Source organism: Aptenodytes patagonicus, chromosome 13, assembly GCF_965638725.1.
Source record: "Aptenodytes patagonicus chromosome 13, bAptPat1.pri.cur, whole genome shotgun sequence".
Classification (NCBI taxonomy): Eukaryota; Metazoa; Chordata; class Aves; order Sphenisciformes; family Spheniscidae; genus Aptenodytes; species Aptenodytes patagonicus.
In genome coordinates this window covers 1,030,841-1,045,604 of record NC_134961.1, presented here as the reverse complement: position 1 = coordinate 1,045,604, position 14,764 = coordinate 1,030,841, and the positions used below count along the sequence as shown (strand labels likewise).

The following is a 14,764-nucleotide window of genomic DNA, read 5'->3' as shown; positions in this document are numbered from 1 at the left end:
AGATCCCCCTCCCCGCAGGAGCGGCGCCGCCCGCCCGCCGCGTGATGTCACAGAGCGCGGCTGGCGTCACGCCTGGCGGGGGCCTCCGCATGACGTCACCCCCGGGGGGGTTGTCCCGGGGCGCCGGGGCCGCGGCTCCTTCCGGCGGCAGGATGTGGCGGGGCCGGCCCGGATGCTGCAGCCCTCACCGGGGGGGGGGGAACTCCCTCCCCGGGGCCCGCGGGGCGGGGGGGCTGGCCCACGCGGGTGGCCGGGGGCACGCCCCACCCGTGGGGATTTTGCGGGGCGGGGGGCGCAGCTGTTGTGTCCCCGACAGCCCCGCCACAAAAGGGGGGGGGGGGGGGCGGCACTGTCCCACGCGGTTGGCCGAAGTCGCACCCCACCCGTGAGGGTTTTTTGGGAGGGGGGAGCTGCTGTGTCCCCGACAGTCCCGCCACAAAATGGGGGGACACACGGGGGGGGGGGGGGCAGCACTCTCTCACGCGGGTGGCCGAAGCCACACCCCACCCGTGTTTTTTTTTGCGGGGGGGGGGGCGCAGCTGCTGTGTCCCCGACAGCCCCGCCATAAAAGTGGGGGGGGACACACGGCGCGGGGGGGGGAGGGGGGGCAGCACTGTCCCACGCGGGTGGCTGAAATCACACCCCACCCGTGTTTTATTTGCGGGGCGGGGCAGCAGCTGTGTCCCCAGCAGCGACCTCCTCCTCCTCCTCCTCCTCCTCCTCCTCCTCCCCGGGCCGGTGGCTGCGGAGCTGCTGCCACCACGCTTTCATCCTTTATTCCCTTTTTTGAGGTTTTTTCCCCCAAAATGGGGGGGGGTTGAACCCCGATGTCTCTGCCCCCCCCCCAAAACCAAATATGGAAATGGGCTGAGGTGCCTCTGGGGGGGGGGGGGCGTGCGGGGGGGGCTTTGATGCCACCCACAGCGATGGTGGCCCCGGTGGGGACGGGGACATGCAGCGGTGACAGGGTGGCTCGGTGTCCCCAGCCTCGCTTCCCTTCGGGCCACCGGCGCCCCTTCACCGGGCACCAACGTCACCCCACGCCCCCCGTCCCAAAGTCCTCCCAGATGGGGGGCGCGGGCCCCCCACCCCGGGGACACCCCTGTCCCCTGCCGCACACAGGCAGGAGGCAGGCAGGGACAGCTGCCAGCACGGTTTTGGGGACTCCTCCGGCTACTTGGCAGCGGTGTGGGGTGCTCCGGGGGTGGCAGGTAGCCATGGGGGGTGACGGGGGGCCACGGCAGAGGGCGGGGGTCCCTTCATGCCCCCCAGCTCCGGACGGTGGCCGACTGCCCACGCTGAGCAGCCGGGCGATGCCGCGGCCTGGCCAGATCCCTGCCGGAGCGCTGGCTGCCAGCACCTGGCCACCGGCCAGCCTGGGGGAGACACGGTGGGGGGGGGACACACACACGGGTGTCCCTGCGCCGTGGGGGGACGCCCCAGCCCCCGGCGGTGAGGCCTCCCGCAGAGGGATGGGCAGGGGGCCCAGCGGGACGGGGACAGGCAGGGACCAGGCAGAACCTGTCCTGCCAGCTCCCGAGCAGGGCTGGGCTGGGGGGGCTCGGGGGGGGGGGGGGGGCGCTGGGGATGCGCCCACCCTGCACCGCAGGGCTGGATCCTGCCTGCCCGGGGTGCCAGGCCAGCTCCGGGAACCCCCCCCCCCCCTCGGTGGCTCCCCATGTCCCCGCTCTGGTGGCCCTGGCTGGCCCTGGCCCCACACAGGCAGTGCAGGAGGGGGCTTTGGGCAGGGGGGAGCGGGGGTCGCCTGCCCCCCCGCGGGGCCCGGGGGGTCCCTGAGGTCCCGCACGGCTCCTGCCAGCCCCCACAACCCCTGCCCCCCTGCCAGTCCCCAAAGCCCCCCCTCAGCCCCCAGAGCCCCCTGCCAGCCCTGTGCCCCCCCTGCCGACCCCTGTGGCCCCCGCCAGCCCCCATGGCCCCTGCCAGTCCCCAGCGCCCCCCCCCCCCAGTCCCCACAGCCCCCGTCAGCCCCCAAAGCCCCTCGCCAGCCCCCACGGTCCCTGCCAGCCACGTCACCCTTGTCACCCCCAAACCCCTGGGCCCCATGGCAGCCCCAAGGCTGCTGTGACACCCCCCCCCGCCGGCCCCTGGCAGCCTCCCTGAGCCCCCCCGGCAGCCCCCGTCCCCTGCCCCCTGAGCACCCCGGTGCAGCGGGGCCATGGGCTGTGGCCCACCGTGGGGCAGAGGAGGGGGCCCAGCACCCCGGGGCGGGGCGGGAGTGGCCGGGATGGAAAGGGATGGGAGGGGATGGGATGGAACAGGATGGGACGGGGATAGGACAGGCCAGGATGGGATAGGGTGGGGTGGGATGGGATGGGGATAGGGCAGGATGGAATGGGATGGGGTGGGATGGGACGGGAGAGGATGGGATGGGGATGGGATGGATGAGATGGGGACAGGACGGGACAGGATAGGATAGGATTAGGATAGGGTGGGACAAGATGGTACAGGGATAGGACAGGGCAGGATGGGATAAGATGGGATAGGATAGCATAGGGATAGGACTGGATGGGACAGGGTGGGATGGGGATAGGGCAGGATAGGATGGGGACAGGACAGGATGGGATGGGACAGGATCGGATGAGGTTGGACAGGATGGAACAGGATAGCATGGGGACAGGATGGGATAGGATGGGATGGAATGGGATAGGATAGGATGGGATGGGGACAGGACAGAATGGGATGGGACGGGATGGGACAGGATCGGATGAGGTTGGACAGGATGGAACAGGATGGCATGGGGACAGGATGGGATGGGATGGGATAGGATAGGATGGGATGGGGACAGGACAGAATGGGATGGGATGGGACAGGATCGGTTGAGGTTGGACAGGATGGAACAGGATGGCATGGGGACAGGATGGGATGGGATGGGATAGGATGGGATGGGATTGGATGGGGATAGGGCAGGATGGGATGGGATGGGATAGGATGGGATGGGGACAGGACAGAATGGGATGGGACGGGATGGGATGGGACAGGATCGGTTGAGGTTGGACAGGATGGAACAGGATGGCATGGGGACAGGACGGGATAGGATGGGATGGGATTGGATGGGGATAGGGCAGGATGGGATGGGATGGGATAGGATGGGATGGGGACAGGACAGAATGGGATAGGATGGGATGGGATGGGACAGGATCGGATGAGGTTGGACAGGATGGCACAGGATGGCATGGGGACAGGATGGGATAGGATGGGATGGGGACAAGACAGGTCAGGATAGGATAGGACGGGATAGGGACAGGACAGGACAGGATGGGACAGGATAGGATGGTATTAGGACAAGACAGGTCAGGATAGGATGGCATGGGATAGGATGGGATAGTATGAGACGGGACAGGATGGGTTGGGGCTGGGGCAGGATGGGATGAGGTGGGATGGGTATAGGATGTTACGGGGACAGGACAGGATGGGATGGGGACAGGGCAGGACGGGATAGGGTAGGACAGGATAGGATGTGCTGGGGACAAGACAGGTCGGGATGGGATGAGATGGGACGGGGACAGGACGGGGTCGGGATGGGATGGGACGAGATAGGATGGGACGGAAGAACCCCCCCGGTACCCCCGCGCGGGGGGTGGCGCCGGGGATCGCTCCCTCTCCCATTCCCCCTTCCCCCCCCCCTCCCCGCGCCGTCCTTTGTTTACATGGGCCGGTGGCTGGCGGAGGCGGCGCCGCCGGGGGCGGGCGGGCGGGCGGGGGGAGGCGGCGGGCGGGAGCCGCCGCGCTCGCACCAGCTGTTTCCCGCCTTGAGCCGCAGGCAGAGGCCGCCGGAGCCGGAGCCGGAGCCGGAGCCGGAGCCGGGCCCGGCCGCCCCCCCCCCGCGCCGCCCCGGCATGGAGTACTTCATGGTGCCGGCCCAGAAGGTGCCCTCCCTGCAGCACTTCAGGAAATCCGAGAAGGAGGTCATCGGCGGGCTCTGCAGGTGGGGGCGCGGGGGAGAAGGGGGGAACCCCGGCGTGGGGGGAAAAAGCTCCCCCCCCCCGAAAAAAATGGCGGTTTTAGGGGGTTTTGGGGAGGCGGGTTGATGGGGGGGGGAGCGCAGCGCGGCCGCCGCAGCCCCACCGCCCGCACGTGGTCCCGGCCGCGCACATGGGGCCGGGCGGCCGCGCGTGGCCGGGAGGGGGGGAGGCGCCGCCCGCCCGCTCGCCCCCCCCCCCCCTCCTCCGTGGGGGGACGTGGGTGGGTTTTTGGAAGGGGGGGGGGGGCCGTTTAAAGGGGTTGGGGGGGGGAGTCCGGCGGGGTGTGCGTGGGGGGGAGGGGGGGGGAGGTGTGTGTTTACTGCCGGGCCTGGCCGTGACTCTGCAGCCCTCCCGGAGGAGGCGGGTCGTGGCCGGGGCTGCCGGGACATGTAGTGCGGGGAGGCGGCGGCACAAAGCCCGGCGACGCGGGGCGGGGGGAGCCCCGGCGGATCGGGGGACACCCCCCTCCCCGCCGGCCGGGGATGGGGCCGGAGCCACTGGGCTGCTCCCAGCCGGCGGGGCCTGGCGGGGAGGCGGCGGGCGGGCGGGCCCCCGCCACGCGTGGGGGGCGGCACAGGCCCCTCGGGGCCACGCGGGGCGGCCCTCGGCGCTCCGGGACCCGTGGGGCGGCACAGGATTCCCGCCTCCCCCCGCCCCCCCCCCCTCCGGGCCCTGCCCCGCCGTGAGGCGGCCCTGAGCGGCCGGGCCCTGCCGCGCGTGGGGGCCGACCCGGGCCCCGAGGGGCCCTGTGGGGCAGCCCGGGCCCGTGGAGGTCCCTGTGGGGCAGCTCAGGCCCCTCGGGGCCCAGCCCCGCTGCGGGGGCAGTTCTCGGCAGCCAGGCCCCACTACACGTGTGGGGCGGCCCGGGCCCCTCGGGGCCCTGTGGGGCAGCCGCGGCCCCTCCAGGCCCAGCCCCGCTGTGGGGCAGTCCTGCCCCGGCCCGCACGCTCCCCCCTGGGGGCAGCCCTGCCCCATGGGGACCCCGCGGCCCTGCCCCACCTCCCCGCTGCCCCACGGGCTCACCTGGGGTAGGGGGGGGCTGCGTCCCGCTGATGCTCGGGGGGTGCCCACACCCGAGGCCCCCGGGGGGTGCAGCTGTGGGGCAGGGACCCCAGGGCGGTGGGGCAGCTTCGCCGGGGTCCCCGCGTTAGTCACTGCGGGTGGCTGTGGCCCGGCGTGGGCCCGTGGCCTGGGTGGGAGGGCAACCACCTTGGGGCAGGGAAATGCGGCCATCCTGCCCAGGGCTGGGGGGCTGCGCGGCCCCACACCCGCCCCCGGCATGGGGCAGAGCTCTGGGGGAGCCTCGCTGCCTTTCCACCGCCCCGAGCTCTGGGACACCCTGCCTGGAGCTCTGGGAGCTCAGGGACACCCTGCCTTGTGAGCTTGGGGACGCCCTGCCTGCGAGCTCCAGGAGCTGGGGGATGCCCTGCCTGTGAGCTCGAGGATACCCTCCCTGTGAGCTCAGGGGTGCCCTGCCTGCAAGCTCGGGGTGCTGGGGGACACCCTGCCTGCGAGCTCAGGGTGCTCAGGGGCACCCTGCCTGTGTACTTGGGTATACCCTGCCTGTGAGCTTGGGGACAGCCTGCCTGCAAGCTTAGTGAGCTTGGGGATGCCCTGCCTGCGAGCTTGGGGATGCCCTGCTTGCGAGCTCGGGGATACCCTGCTTGCGAGCTCAGGGACACCCTGCCTGTGACCTCAAGGAGCTCGGGGCACCCTGCCCTGCAAGCTTGGGGACACCCTGCCTGCACGGCCATGCCTCCCCTGCCCACCGGTGCAAACCAGAGCACTAGTTGTGGGCAGCAGCGGACGCGAGCGGGCAGAATGGGCAGAGCAGGCGTCTGCCACGGGCCTGCCGAGCCCTCGGCCTCCTCGCCAGGCAGCAGCAGCGCGGCAGCAGCGGCTCCGACACCCCAGTGGGTTTGTTTCCCTCGAGGTCCAGGCGAGCGTGACTTCCCCGCCGGGCTGTGACAGGGGCTGCCCTGCCACCGGGGTGGGAAGGACCAAATTCTACTCGCCCGACCCAAACCCCGCGGCAGCGGCCTGGGGACACCCTGCGGGCTTCTCTCTTGTGCCAGGGCTCCGGTGGGTGCCACCCACTCCCCCTGCCTCTGTCCTGCCCCATCCCTGGCGGTGCTGGGTGCCAGGCTGGCTTCTGAATCCATGTTTTTTCCCCCCCCTTTCCGTATTTTGCTGTCACTTCTCAGGTCTCTTCCCAGGAAGAGCAGCTGGGGCAGGTTGCGGGAGGTCTGCCGGCGAGGAAGCAGGCTCTTCCTCCTTCCCCGGTATTTAAGAAACCTCTTCCGTGCTGCCCAGTCCTGGGCCTCTCCGTCCCATTCCCCTTGTGTGGCCGCGGCTGGCAGTCTGACATCCTGGAGTGACGCTCCGGCCACCTCCCCGGCCCCACCAGGCATCACTGCAGGGAGACGGGGGACAGACCCTGCCCATATGAAGGGATGACGTCCCCGAGACCTGCCGGGGTTTGGCATGTTTTGGGGATGAGTTTGGGGCTGGTTTTCAGCAGGAGCAAGGGAGGCGGGTGACGGCCACCACCAGATGGGAGCTCTGTGCCATCATCCCACCGCAGGCAGCTCTTGGTCCATGTGGCAGACGGCTGTTCCCTGCGAGTGGGGCAGACCTCCAGGCACCCATCCCGGCTCCGCACCCCCCAGGACACCCACTGGGAGCTGCACGGGAGGGATCCAGTGCAGCGCACGCTCGGCACCCGGCGCCAACCTGCACTGGGATGCTGCCTCGGTGGCTGGGGACAAACGTCCTCCCAGCGCCGTGGGCTGAGCTGGGATCCTTCCCCATCCTGTTTGGATGAGCTGGGATCCTTCCCCATCCCCCTGGGCTGAGCTGGGATCCTTCCCGTCCCTCCAGGATGAACTGGGATCTTTCCCCGTCCTGTTTGGATGAGCTGGGATCCTTCCCCATCCCCCTGGGCTGAGCTGGGATCCTTCTTCATCCCATTGGGCTGAGCTGGGATCCTTCCCCGTTCTCCTGGGCTGAGCTGTGGTCCTTCCCCATCCCCCTGGGCTGAGCTGGGATCCTTCTTCATCCCATTGGGCTGAGCTGGGATCCTTCCCCGTTCTCCTGGGCTGAGCTGTGATCCTTCCCCGTCCCCCTGGGCTGAGCTGGGATCCTTCCCGTCCCTCCAGGATGAACTGGGATCTTTCCCTGTCCCCATGCATCTCGGAGGAGTTGTGGTGCGTTCCCTGGTTGCAACAGGCAATGGGTGGCCTGGGAGCCTCCGGGCACTGCCTGGACACATGGCGGTGCTGCGAGCAGGGCTTGGCTTTGCCGCTTAGACCCCTGGGCTCCCAAACCTCCGTGGTTCTTCCATGGCCTCGCCGGGAGGGCAGGACGCCAGGCTTTGCTTTCCAGCCTGGTGTTGGCAAGGCGCTGGGCGAGACGGTCCCGTCTCCCCGTCTCTGGGGAGACGCTGGGTACCTGGGCGGGAGGCCGAAGCCCATCTTATCTCGCCTCGCGCCGGCAGCTCGGCCCTTGTGTTTAGTCTTTGGTGCCTCGCAGCATCCCCGGCGCCGGCAGCCTGACTTGCAGCCGGTGGGTGCTGGGTGCTTGCGTGCACCCCGGGGAGAGCTGCTGCTGGCAGCAGCAGGGAGGCGAAATGGCTGGCGGTGTGGCAGGGGCTGCCGGTCGCGTTGGTTTGGTGTAACAGCCAGCTATTGCCCCGGTGCTCGGCTTATTAGTTGCCAGTGCTGGCCACTGCCCAGCAGGCTTGCCGTCCCCACGATCCAAAACACTTGCCAAGATTCGGTTGCCCTGCGTCCTGGGCTGTCTCGGGGAAGAAGCGGGGTGTGGGTGAAGAAGCTGGACCCCCACAGCGGTGGGCTTTGCTCGGGGGGCTGGTGCCGCAGCTCTCCCCGCCGCCGTCTCCACTTGCTGCCGGCGGCGTTGCCGACTCTGGGAGGCATTTCCCGGCCCATCTGCGGGGCGAGGGCGCAGGGGGCGAGGAGGCGGCGGCAGGAAGCAGGCAGGAGCTGTGGCTTGGGGTGGGACGGGGGCTTCTCTGCTGGGAGCTGTCATCTGGAAGCCATCAGCGGGGCGGGAGGGAGGGAGCTGCCTTCCCGGGGCCACACACGCCGGCTGGCCTCGCGGGGACACAGCCTCCCTCGCCCGCCCGGGGGTCCCCGCCATGCCCTGCCTTCCCCTCGGCTCCCCTCGCCCAGGCTTGCCGCCGGCGCTGGCATGGGGCAGCCCGTGTCTGAGCCCGGCGGAGTCGGGGGGGGGCTGCGGCAGGGCCGCTGTTCGGTCGATGCATCTCCCAGAGCTTTGGATACGGGGTTGGAGAAACCCACCCAGCCGCTTTTGTGCTCGCCAGTGCCGCAGCCATCGTCACCTCCGTGTTTCCCATCCCTTTGATGGCTCAGCATCGTCATTGCAAAGCGAGGGGGGGCGTGGCGGGGGTGAGCCGGTGGCAGGGGTGCAGCCCCCTCCTCCCTAACCCCGTGCCTCTCTCACAGCTTGGCTAACATCCCGTTGACTCCGGAGACCCAGCGGGACCAGGAGCGGCGGATACGCAGGGAAATCGCCAACAGCAACGAGAGACGGCGGATGCAGAGCATCAATGCTGGCTTCCAGTCTCTGAAAACCCTCATCCCACACACGGACGGGGAGAAGCTCAGCAAGGTGAGCGGGACGTCGCCAGGGCCGCGGCGATGTGGGATGCAGACACCGGTCCTGCACGTGGAGGTTTTCGGCGTTGTTTGTCGGGCAGGACGGGGCTGTAAGAGTAACCGGGGGTATTTGCATATGTTAATTCAGTGATGGAGGCCTCTCCTGGGGAGGTTTCCTCGGTGGGCGTGGGTGTGCATCGCAAAGCTGGTGTCCCGGAGCGGGCTGGGTGTGTGTGACAGCACCCCGCGCCCCGGGAGCAGGGTGCCGTGTGCCTGGGTGACGAGGTGGCCCTGCTGCAGAGGGGAGTGGGGCGAGGAGGCGGCGCTCGGCAGCCGGTTGGGTTCCCGAGACGGGTAAACTGGAGGTTCACCATGGTGGAAATCCCAGGGGAGACCCGGGGGTGAAGCAGACCCTGGATGGAGACGCCGGGGCCGGGCAAGGAGCAGTGCTGCTGCCTCCCGAGCAGGGAGGGAGCTCGGCAGGAGGGGGGCTTGGGGGGGACACCCGAGTCCCTCCTGCCTCAGCACGCTCCTCCTGGCTCTCCCGCAGGCGGCCATCCTCCAGCAGACGGCCGAGTACATCTTCTCCCTGGAGCAGGAGAAGACTCGGCTACTGCAGCAGAACACCCAGCTCAAGCGGTTCATCCAGGTAGCGCCTGCCTGCGCACGCCAGAGACGGGACGGGAGGGGATGGGACAGTCCTGGCTGGGCGGGGAGGGGACCTTGTCGCTGTTCCTTGGGGTCAGGGCGAGACCCTCTTCCCTAATAAGCTGGGGAATGGAGACGTTTCACACCTTGCTGGCAGGGCAGAGGAGCCCTGTTCAACGTGGCATCCCTTACCTGGCAGGGGGAGAAGGGCTGGGGTCCCATTTTCCATTTGGGGTATCGGGGTGCGGCCTGGTGGCAGCTCTGGCTCTGGGGTGGCCCAGTTGAACCGCTCTGGGTGTCACGGTGTGAGAAGCGGGTTTGCACAAGGCTGGGGGGGGTGAGGACCAGGAGGGTGGGCACGCAGAGGGGGCAGGAGCTCACCCCCCCCCCAGGCTGCGCTGTCCCTATAGATAAAGGCATCGACCCCATGCGCTGCCCGTGTCCCCGGGGAGCCCCTTCCCTGCAGGGAGATGTTCTGGGGGGTGGCATCACCCAGACGTGGTCTGGGTGGCGGGGAGAGCATCAGGGCTGCTCACCGTCCCCTGACACCGCATCCCCACGGCAGGAGTTCAGCGGCTCCTCCCCGAAACGGCGACGGGCGGAGGACAAAGACGAGGGCATTGGCTCGCCGGACATCTGGGAGGACGAGAAGGCCGAGGATCTGCGGCGGGAGATGATCGAGCTCCGGCAGCAGCTGGACAAGGAGCGCTCGGTCCGCATGATGCTGGAGGAGCAGGTGAGGCCATGCGGGGCCGGATCCGGCTGTGGCGCTGCTGCCTGTGCGGCACCGTGCTGGCCGTGCACGGGGCGGGCTCGCCCTCTAGCGGGCTGTGCCGCGGCTGTGCCGGAGCCCCCCGCAGGCACCGGCGCTGCCGCGGTGTAACGGGTCGTCTGCTCTGGCCACCTCCGCTCCACGCTTGACCGTGGGCTCCCCGGCTCTGCTGTGTCCATCCCATGGGGACCCTGCCCGGCGGGGATCAGGGGGTGCCATGCCAGGAGCAGGCTGGGCTCCCCACCAACGTCGGGGCTCTCTCGGCCGGCAGGTTCGCTCCCTGGAGGCCCACATGTACCCCGAGAAGCTGAAGGTGATCGCTCAGCAAGTGCAGCTCCAGCAGCAGCAGGAACAGGTGAGGTTGCTGCACCAGGAGAAGCTAGAGCGCGAACAGCAGATCCGAACCCAGGTGAGTGCGCGGACACCGCCCCAGCCCACCCTGGCCGTAGCCCACCCGTGGGGACACCCCGGCAGCCTCCCGCCCCCCGAGCGGTGCAGCCGGGCGCGCGGGTGTGAAATACAGGGGGTCGGGGCGGTTCAGTGATAACGCTTGGCACCTCCTGTCCCTTCGGGCTGGCTGGGACGGACAGCGATGTCCCAGCAAAGCTCTCGCCCTCGGGGAATTGGGAAAGGGTCGGCACACGGCCTCCCCAGCGCTCAGGGGGGCTGCACTCGCGGGCACTCCCGTGTTTCAGGGGGGATTGTGGCTTGGACCGTGCCGTGGCGGCTTCCAAGCGGCTCCGTTCCCTGGCGCGGAGGGCTTTGTACGGGGAAGGTCGCTTTCTGGCGGTCAGGGATTCAGCTTGGCGCTAGCGAGCCCGTGGCTTTCCAAGGCTGTGCCGGGAAGTGCTGGATGCTGCCGCCCCCAACTTGCCCCTCCAGGGCACAGTGTCCCTCCCCGCCAGGCTCTCCCCACCGGTGGTCCTGCTCCGGCTCCCACCGGGCACGTTTCCTCGCCCTTGGGCGATGAACGGGCATCCGTCCCGTCCGCGGGTGATGCCAGCAGTCACGACAGCACCGCCACCAGCGGTTGATACAGGTCATGCTCCCCGTGCCGGAGCGGGTGGTTTGCAGCGGTGTGGAGGCCAACCCCATCTTTGGGGGTTCACCTCTCACTGGGTGACTGCTGCTGAGGTTTGGGGACCCCCAAACCGCTCCCTGTTGCCCGCCAGGCTGGGAAAGGGGAGCGGGAGAGCTGGCAGGCGGCGTTGCCGGGCAGATGTGGTAGGACTGCGGGGATGGGGAGCGTTCAGCCTTTTCCCCCGGCACAGTCGGATTTGCCAACGGTGGGGGGAGCCTTACGCCAGCCTGGTGCAGTGAGGAGGCGAGCGTGGTGCCGGCACCTGGTCCTTGCTCGCTGCCGCCCTCGAGTTCAGCCCGGGGGGATGCCGGCCTGGGGAGCTTCAAAGGGAGGGAGAAAAACCAGCTTCTTCCCTCCTTTGGCTTCTGTGGAGCTGCGTCCCCGCAGGATCCCTGCCGGCCGCCTCCCGGGGAAGTTCAGCCTATTTTTAGGTGAACTTTCCTTAGCCTCCTGCTAGGGCGGATCTCCCCATCCGCTGTTTTAACGAGGATCTCCAAGGGGTGCGGCGGGTTCCCAGCTGTGCGGGTTGGGGCGATGGGAGGGCTGGCACTTGCCTCTCCTGGCGTAAAAGCCCAAATCTTTCCCCCTTCGGGATACAGGGAATCCTTCACGTTCCGCTCTGCCAAAGCTAAGGTGACGGCAGCTTTCAGCTGGCGTCCTCTCGTGTTCGTCTGGGACGGGTGAACTGGAGCAGCCGAGCTGCTGCTTCAGCTTTTATGGGCTCTCGAAGGAGTTTGGGCTCCGCAAACAAAGCGTGATGCTCTTCCCCATCGCCGCCGTGCCCGGGTCCCTGCTGACCGGGGGGGGTTTTTTGCTTCTCTCCCCAGCTCCTGCCATCACACGCTCCCCCAGCACCCACCCACCACCCCACCGTGATCGTTCCAGCGCCACCTCCCTCCCATCACGTCACCGTGGTCACCATGGGCCCGTCCTCGGTCATCAACACAGTCTCCACGTCCCGGCAAAACCTGGACACCATCGTTCAGGTAAAGGGGGGGACCGAGGAGGACGGCAGCGGAGGGGCTGTGGGGGATCCCTAACCCCGCTGCGTGCGCCGGAGGGGGGGGACACGATGTCCTGACGGCCGGTGGTTGCCCTCGGCAGGCGATCCAGCACATCGAGGGGACACAGGAGAAGCAGCTGCAGGAAGAGGAGCAGAGACGCGTCGTCATCGTGACGCCGGCGCGTGCCTGCCCCGAGCCCTCCGCCTCCGACACCGCCTCCGACACCGAGGGCAACGACAGTGACTCCATGGACCAGAGCAAAGAAGAGCCCTCGGGGGACGGGGAGCTGCCCTGACACCCCCCGGCCGGCAGCCGGGGAGGGGAGCAGGGGCGGGGGGGGGGAAACGTCAGAGAATATGCTGAAATTTTTAAAAAATACAACGCGATTTGGGTCTCTTTTATGACCTTTTTCCAATACTGTAAAGCAGAGTGCTAGAAGCAGGCAAAGGTCACCCTTCAGCTCCCGGGGGGGCGGCTCGGGGGGGGGCGGGCGCTTGAGGGGGGCCACAACGGGACGTGGGGGGCTCGGGGCACAGTGGGATGGTGGCGGGGGGGGCATTAGGGATGGGGGGGTCGCAGCCCCCCCACCCCATTTTATCAACCCCCCCCTGCCGACCCACGGGGAATCCTGCCAAGCTGGCGGCAGCCCCGGTGTTCCCGTTGGCGTTCCCTTGGGACGGGGCCTTCGGTTGGGATCTTAATTTGGTTTTTTCCTCCTCTTTTGTGTGTTTTTTTTTAATTAAATGTTCGTTTTTAAGCAGGGGGGAGATGCCAAGTGACACAGCAGCAAAGGCGGGACAGGCACCCCTGACTTTGGGGTACAACCAGCCCCACCACGGCTCCCGCACCCCACATGGGGCAGGGAAAACCCAAACCCCTTTGGAGTAAAAAATATCCCGGGATTATGCCCATCGGAGCACAGGCAGGAGGGCCGGCACGTGCCACCCGCCCGGCATTTCCAACGCCCGCCTCCTCAGCACGGGGATGGCGGTTTGGGGGCTGATTTTACACCCCCATCCCCGTCCCCATCCCCGTTCCTTCCCCGTCCCTGTCCCCCCCATCCCGCTCCCATCCCTCCTTTAAGCACTTAATCTGGTTCGCGGGGTCCGTCAGCTCCGAAGAGCTTTTCTATTTTGTGATTGTGTCGCTTGGGTCTGTCGTGGCGGGCGGGGGGGTCCCCATTTTGTGCGTGTCACCCCCCCCCGCCGCCCCCCGCCCGGCTGTAGGGTTTTAGGCCAGTCGTGTGTAGAGCCTCGGTGGTATTTGGTAGGTTCCCCCCCAGCCGCAGCTGTTTCTCCGTTCCTTTCCCTTTTTTTTTTTGTATTTTTTTTACGATTTTCAGGTCTTTGTGTTGATTGAGAAGCTATTCTATTTTGTTAAGAAAGTGGAAAAAAAAAAAAGAGGCTCGTGCCTTTGTAAAGAAACAAAATAAAGTTTGTACTTGGTTTTTTAGAAGCTCGGTCCCGGCGTTAACCTCTGTGGGGGGGAACGGGGACGGGGCTGGATCCGGCCCCCGCGGGACACCGGACCCTCTCGGGGCACCTGGGACTTGCGGGGTGGGCGGGGGAGCGCTGCCTGCGTTGGGAATCGCGGGCAGGAGGCAAAGGCAGAAGGATGCTGGCCCTGGCGAGGTTTCCCACCGAGCGGCCGGGCTATATTTAAAGGCTCAGCCCTGCCAGCGCTGCCCACGCATGCTACGAACGCGTCGGGGCTCGGCTCGCTGCTGAGATGGGGGGGGGGGGGTCTGGGACTGGTTTTAGTGAGGCCGCTCGGCCGTGGGGGGCCGGGGTCAGGCTTTGCGTCCCCCCCACCTCGGGAATGGTACCCGTGGTGCCCCAGGATGGGGGGTGCCCCCATGGCTTGGGGAGGCGGCACCCATCTCTCCCCAGGGCTTTCCATGGGGTTCCTGGTTTGCCTCATGGTTCTGTTGGGGTGGGGGCAACCATCTCTCCCCATGACTTTTTTGGGGGCACCTATCTTTTCCCACGGGGCACCCCCCTCTCCGTGGGGCACCCACCTCTGGGGTCCCCCCGCAGCCATGGGTTTCTCCCGCTCCCCCTCCACACCATGGCCCTCTGCAGTGCCCAGCCAAGGACCGGCTCCTGCCGGCTCCCCCGCCATTGCCCCCTCCCTGCCACCCCCAATCTCGGGGCTGGGGGCTCCCCCTGCTCCCGCGCTTGCGGGGGGAGCTGGGCTTTGGGGGGGTATTGTTTTTCTCCCAGTTTGGCTCCTTCCCCAAGAAAAAGCTGGGTCACGGCTCCCCAGAGTGGCTCCTCCAGCGCTGAGGACGCACCCTCCACCACGGCCAGGCTTTGGGGACAGCGCTGGGTGGCCGTCCCCTGCAAACGAGGGTGACGGGAGCTGGCGACCCTGCGCCTCCGGCTGCCACCGTCCCCTGTGCCATGCTGCTGGCGTGGTGCTGGTGACGCTGGGGACACCACCAGCGTGGAGGGGACATGTCCCCTTGCCTATGGGGTGTGTGGCACACCTGGGGTTGGTGTCCCATGGTGGCTCAAGGATGTCCCAAATCAGCCCAGGATGAGGTGCCCCGGGCCACCCGCCTTTGGGGACAGATGGGGGACACCACGGTGCCATGATGCTCGGCTCTCCCTTCTCCATGGAATCCTGCTCCTGCCAAA

General features: G+C 67.9%; 1 protein-coding gene across 1 annotated transcript; it reads left to right on the top strand.

Moving 5' to 3' along the window:
* The first annotated feature begins 3,788 nt into the window (after positions 1-3,788).
* TFAP4 (transcription factor AP-4) lies at positions 3,789-12,420 on the top strand. The gene is made up of 7 exons (XM_076350615.1): positions 3,789-3,946; positions 8,468-8,633; positions 9,171-9,269; positions 9,834-10,004; positions 10,312-10,449; positions 11,949-12,107; positions 12,226-12,420. The coding sequence occupies exons 1-7, from the start codon at positions 3,858-3,860 to the stop codon at positions 12,418-12,420; spliced, it is 1,017 nt and encodes a 338-aa protein (XP_076206730.1). The 5' UTR covers positions 3,789-3,857.
* The last annotated feature ends 2,344 nt before the right edge of the window (positions 12,421-14,764 follow it).